At 35.0% G+C, this 6,690-nt stretch overlaps 1 protein-coding gene across 1 annotated transcript; it reads right to left on the bottom strand.

Annotated features, from left to right (window-relative positions):
* Positions 1–487: 487 nt before the first annotated feature.
* On the bottom strand, positions 488–3,786 carry LOC144441929 (adhesion G-protein coupled receptor G2-like). The gene is made up of 3 exons (XM_078131201.1): positions 3,537–3,786; positions 2,052–2,121; positions 488–1,613 (listed from the first exon to the last, which is right to left on the bottom strand). The coding sequence occupies exons 1-3, from the start codon at positions 3,637–3,639 to the stop codon at positions 1,028–1,030; spliced, it is 759 nt and encodes a 252-aa protein (XP_077987327.1). The 5' UTR covers positions 3,640–3,786; the 3' UTR covers positions 488–1,027.
* Between the last annotated feature and the right edge of the window lie 2,904 nt (positions 3,787–6,690).

Here is a 6,690-nt window from a genome sequence, read left to right as displayed (position 1 = left end):
AGTTATCAAGATATCCTACAAATGTTAAGTTATCAAGATATCCTACAAATGTTAAGTTATTAAGATATCCTACAAATGTTAAGTTATCAAGATATCCTACAAACGTTAAGTTATCAAGATATCCTACAAATGTTAAGTTATTAAGATATCCTATAAATGTTAAGTTATCAAGATATCCTACAAATGTTAAGTTATCAAGATATCCTACAAATGTTAAGTTATCAATATATTCTACAAACGTTAAGTTATCAAGATATCCTACAAATGTTAAGTTATCAAGGCAAGATATCAAGATATCCTACAAATGTTAAGTTATCAAGATATCCTACAAATGTTAAGTTATCAAGATATCCTACAAATGTTAAGTTATCAAGATATCCTACATACAGCTGGTCTCAGTATGACTATAAAATACAGCCTCACATGGCTGTTAGTTCATATCATTATACAATAATTGATAAAAGTCATTATTTTAACTGTTTGGATAATTCACAACCACTGTACAATAAATCTGATTTGGGTAAGGTACCTAGATTGCAAACAATTTATTCCTTATTGTGGGCTTGCCAGTCTTCCTTGATGAACAAATGAACAAATACGTGGTTGGGAGGGTGGGGTGGGCGGTCAACCACAACTATTCTAAAAATAGACATTGTCTAAACAAACACTCTGGCACTTGCCTGTGTGAGGGCGCTAACCTGAGTAGGTACGGTACCTTCATTTGGTTGTAATTTTAAATCATATACTGTTTAGAGTCTACATGATTCTTTCTCATAATCCACAAAGTTGGATTGAGCTAAAGTAGCTAATTGACACTTTAAAATAACAGTAAAGTGGCACAAGTTTAGAAATTACTATTCTAAGATTAAAAATATTACAGTTTTCACAGTACATTAAATAATACATATGTTGTTGGCATGCATAACATTTCCAAAATCAAACTTTTTGAAGGTTACATCATGGTTATCACAATTTCAAGTGTTGCATGAACTACGATTACATATAGCTAGGCAGGAAGAAACCTGTATCATGGTGACTGCACAAAGCCTAGATGAGGCTGCAGTGTCGATGTAGGTGAGGTAGCAATATTTGTTAAGTTGGATTCTCTGGCTGACAGACTAAACTGCTTAGTAGATGAAATACTACTTCTATTGCTTTGTGATGTAGAATATGTTGGATTGTGATATATCAAATCAAAGCCTGCCAGTGGTGATCTGTACTTGTACTTTCGTTTCTTTTTACGGAAACATGGGCAGCAGCTGCATGCTTTTTTCCATTGTTCTCGCACTTCTCGTTGATCAGCACAATAAAACACAAATATAAAGAATCCTTGCAGGGAATTGCAAATACAGAATAGGTACTGGAAAAGAAGAGTTGCTTCTTCAATTGCAAAGAAGGCAAATGTCCAAGTGAGTCCAAGGAGCAGCAAAATACAGAAAGAGTTACGTATCTGCCATTGCATGTGGAGATGTTGTGGCTTATCCATTGTGGCAGCTTTAGGTTGACGACACAATCGCTGAACTACCATCACATAAATAACCAGATTGCACAATAGGATAACCCCAATAGGAATCACATAGGCATAGTAGAATGGGTACTGGGCCATAAAACAGCTGAAGTTGAATGATATAAAACAAACAATCATTAAATATTGATTTATTCCTGGTATTACACAACTAATGATGTAGACTAATTGTATTAATACATTACACAACTAATGATGTAGACATGTATTGATACATTACACAACTAATGATGTAGACATGTATTAATTGTGTAATTACATAGAGTTACAGAAACCAAGTCATTAAAGCCTGATACCCTATATTTAGGGTGTAATTACATAGAGGTACCAGAAACCAAGTCATTAAAGCCTGAAACCTTATATTTAGGGTGTAATTACATAGAGGTACCAGAAACCAAGTCATTAAAGCCTGAAACCTTATATTTAGGGTGTAATTACATATTACAGAAACCAAGTCGTTAAAGGGATTTTATCCTTTTAGATGTATGCAATATTTAATATTTCCAGGTATTTCTGATATACTTACTAGTCTTGATCACTGATATAATTTTCAACGTCCATTAACAATGTTATCATAACACCAATCAAGGGCAACCCTGGCAAACAAGAAATTATCATATTTTAATTTGTTGTTAAAAGCAATTGATAAGATGGTGATACTCCTAGCTATAAGAATGTCATTATTGACACCAATTGATACTAGTAAGTATATGTTATTTGCCAAATACCGTTCCATATCTTGCTGCGAGAGGTAATTTTTCCGGTAATAACGGAGAGCCGGAGGCGAGCCGTTATACCGGAAAAATTAACTCGAGCAGCAAGATGTGGAACAGTATTTGGCAAATAACATACTTATACGTCACCTGCGACGATGAATTAATTTTTGAATGTCTAAAAATGCTGTTTCATTTTAAAATAAAATCACTTCCGCGTTATACTGTTGAGCGTAGTATCATGCACCACTCCGATAACTGCAATGCGGTTGTTTACACGTCAGCCTTAACTTTATCATCCAATCAGAGTGTGCGTTTGCTCAGTAGTATGACGTATTGTTTACTATTTGCATATCACTCAGCGATATTTTCAAACTTATAACCATCAGCTGAAAAATGAGTGCGTCTTTGTTTTGCGTACTGTATTCCATTAAATGTACAAAAATGTTCGTGATATGCTTTCTTGTTCTAGTTAAGCAAAAACTGCACCCTCTGTGGTGGTAATTTTCATATCCTTCATAAATTTAGGAATTCATGTTTACGATCGCGTGACGACCGCGAGTTCGCCGTCACTAGACTTTCGCTGTTCTGTGTGGAATTTTTGGCTTTTTCCCTGTAACATGAAAAGTACAGTTCAAAGACTTGTTACAATTTATACAACAGTGATATTGTGTTCGGTTGACAACAAATTTGGCATTGGAAATGCTGGTTATAGCTGTATTTCTAGTTGTCTGCTAGATTTGTTTACAAGGGGACGTGCAGTGATCACGTGATACAACAAGCAAAAATACGGCTGTTGGTGAAAAATACGCCTGTGTATCTGCAGGGCTCTCGACCAATCAGAATGCGAGATTGGTGACAGGTGACGTATAAGAATAGTTATTTTCACATTGGGATGTATGCATTGGAATGGTGATGACAATTATAAGCTTATTCCTGGACCAAATAATTGCACTAATTATCTTAATTGTTTTTGTAGGAATTAGTCTAAGAACACAGAATGAGAAAACTGAGAGAGTGACATTAATTATAACAGAAATCAACGTTGAAGAATTATTCATGGAGACAAGGCATTGGTAATATTCATAATAACATAATACAGATCTATGATACACTTGACTTGTCAATATTATGGGATATACTACATACAAACAAAGAGTAAAATATGTAACTTTGATAATAACATGCATAGTCATTTGTATCTCTATACATGTAAAATGCAAATATAAGAAATCTGTATTACAACATAAGGATAAGATATTTCAAAATTATCAGAAGTGTAATGCACTGAAACATACCCCAGGCAATAAGGCTGACTTTAATCATAAAATGAGAAATATAGGCTGGCATGACCCTGACAAATGCCATGTACATATTGAAGGCTTCTACAGCCATCCACATAAAGGCTGCCAGTGTGAAGTAATGCAGTAGTACTGCTACAAGAATACAGCCTGTGTAGCTCTGAGTCTGGTCTATACCTGCCAAGAATACCAATAGTACACACAACAATGCAATACATAAATTAATCAGGATCCTCTGTGGCCGACTCTTCCTTAGTTTTCTGGAAAAAATAAATAAAACAGAACGGATAAGAATCTTATTTAATAAAATCTTGTTTAACCTGATATCACTGGACAAGTTTACATCACATGTATGCAGAAAATACCATTTGACCCAACCTGACACCATGATGTATTACCACTTGTGGGCTGAACTAACTTATATCTACTATTATTTTATACTGTAACAGTTTTCTATGAACCGTTCTATTCTTGAATATTGAAAGACTTACAGGGAACATATGAACCTCTGAAACAGCAAGTTGGCAATAGACTGGCCAAAGTGAATATAGAACTCAGCAGCCAGAATTGTGTCTTGCACACGGAAATATGACCACATAACCCCTATACTTATGGAATTACACTGGCTACCAGTACACTAAAGAGTCCAATACAAGATCCTGCTACTCACGTACAAAGCTCTGAACAACACTGCTCCTGTTTATATATCTGATCTAATCAACGTCTGAAAGTGTCATCCAGAGTTCTCCGATCAAATGACAAAATCCTACTTCATGTACAACGGAGTAACCGGAAGACCTATGGTGATCGTGCTTTCTCGCGTACCGCCCCCCTCGCTTGGAAATGTCCCTCTAGATGTGCGCCAGTCACCCAGCCTTGATATTTTTAAGAAGTTCATCAAGACTTATCTGTTTAGCAGAGCCTACTGACATCTCCATATACCCACACTTTTGTAAAGCACCATTGAACATTACCATCTAGTTTGTGCATTGCAAATGACAAGCTTACATGTAAATGAGCAGCTGTTAAATGGGAACAAAGGCAAGTGTGATTTTATTGTAGCTAATATGTTTCTTTATGCTTATAAGGGAACAAAAAGATTAATTTTTAGCAACATGCAACCTTGCATTGGATGACATTTCCTCAAAAGAGTTGTAATCAGGCCTAACAGAGGTCTGCTGTACATTGGGGTGAGACACTATTGGAAATAAACAAAAATATGAGGTGGAATCTCTTGACACAATTACAGTATTGACACCTGCTGTGACAACACAGACAAGATCCTAATATTTTTTATTTTCCAAAATAACTGAGCCTATCATAAAGACTTATCAAGGTATGACATCAAAGTCATGATCAGTCCAAATATGGAAATAGCTGTGCAGCCAATCAAAACTCACTTGAAGCCAAGGTATGACATTAAAGTCATGATCAGTCCAAATATGGAAATAATGCAGCCAATCCTACTTATTGTGTCAAGTAAAAACGTATGGAATTCATCTACCTCACCATTATGGATATTCTGAAATAAAACAATAGACAGTGTAAATGTTGATGGAGTTTATTTATCAGCATTTGAATCCTGTGTAGTCAGTATTTGAATCATGTCTTTATGGTCACTATTTGAATCCTGTCTTTATGGTCAGTATTTGAATCCTGTCTTTATGGTCAGTATTTGAATCCTGTCTGTATGGTCACTATATGAATCCTGTCTGTATGGTCAGTATATGAATCCTGTCTTTATGGTCAATATTTGAATCCTCTCTGTATGGTCAATATTTGAATCCTGTCTTTAAGGTCACTATTTGAATCCTGTCTTTATGGTCAGTATTTGAATCCTGTCTTTATGGTCACTATTTGAATCCTGTCTGTATGGTCACTATTTGAATCCTGTCTTTATGGTCAGTATTTGAATCCTGTCTTTATGGTCACTATTTGAATCCTGTCTGTATGGTCAGTATTTGAATCCTGTCTGTATGGTCAGTATTTGAATCCTGTCTTTATGGTCACTATATGAATCCTGTCTTTATGGTCAATATTTGAATCCTAGGCTGTCTTTATGGTCAGTATTTGAATCCTGTCTTTATGGTCACTATTTGAATCCTGTCTTTATGGTCAGTATTTGAATCTTGTCTTTATGGTCAATATTTGAATCCTGTCTGTATGGTCAGTATTTGAATCCTGTCTTTATGGTCAATATTTGAATCCTGTCTTTATGGTCAGTATTTGAATCCTGTCTTTATGGTCACTATTTGAATCCTGTCTTTATGGTCAATATTTGAATCCTGTCTTTATGGTCAATATTTGAATCCTGTCTGTATGGTCAGTATTTGAATCCTGTCTTTAAGGTCACTATATGAATCCTGTCTTTATGGTCACTATTTGAATCCTGTCTTTATGGTCAATATATGAATCCTGTCTTTATGGTCAATATTTGAATCCTGTCTTTATGGTCACTATATGAATCCTGTCTTTATGGTCAATATTTGAATCCTGTCTTTATGGTCAGTGTTTGAATCCTGTCTGTATGGTCAATATTTGAATCCTGTCTTTATGGTCAATATTTGAATCCTGTCTTTATGGTCAGTATTTGAATCCTGGTTCATGGTCAGTATATGAATCCTGTCTTTATGGTCAATATTTGAATCCTGTCTTTATGGTCAGTATATGAATCCTGTCTTTATGGTCAGTGTATGACTTATGTCTAAATGGTCAGTATTTGAATCCTGTCTCTTGGGTATTAACTGAAGTTCATTTACCAACATTTGAATCCTGTATCTATGGTAACATGAGTTCATTTATCATGAATACTCTCTCTATGGTAACTGAAGTTTTCACATAAATTACCAAGGTTATGGATCAACTAATTATTACTCTATAAAATCTACCATCAAAATTTTACAAAATTATGGAATTAGTCAATATAAATTTCCTTCCATTAGTTATATTGACTGACTTCTAGACTATACCATGAACACTTCTGTAATGGTCACTTACCATAAGTACAGCAAAGTTGGTGAGATGATAACAATGGCAGACAACCCTTTGATTGTCAATGCCCATAAAATAACAGCCATCACTTGACCAGTCACCATAACCATCATTAGCATCAAAGTCCCAAAATACACATTCACTGCTATTTGTAAATTCT

This window comes from Glandiceps talaboti, chromosome 1 (assembly GCF_964340395.1).
Source record: "Glandiceps talaboti chromosome 1, keGlaTala1.1, whole genome shotgun sequence".
Taxonomy (NCBI): domain Eukaryota; kingdom Metazoa; phylum Hemichordata; class Enteropneusta; family Spengelidae; genus Glandiceps; species Glandiceps talaboti.
This window is presented reverse-complemented; position numbering and strand designations above follow the sequence as displayed.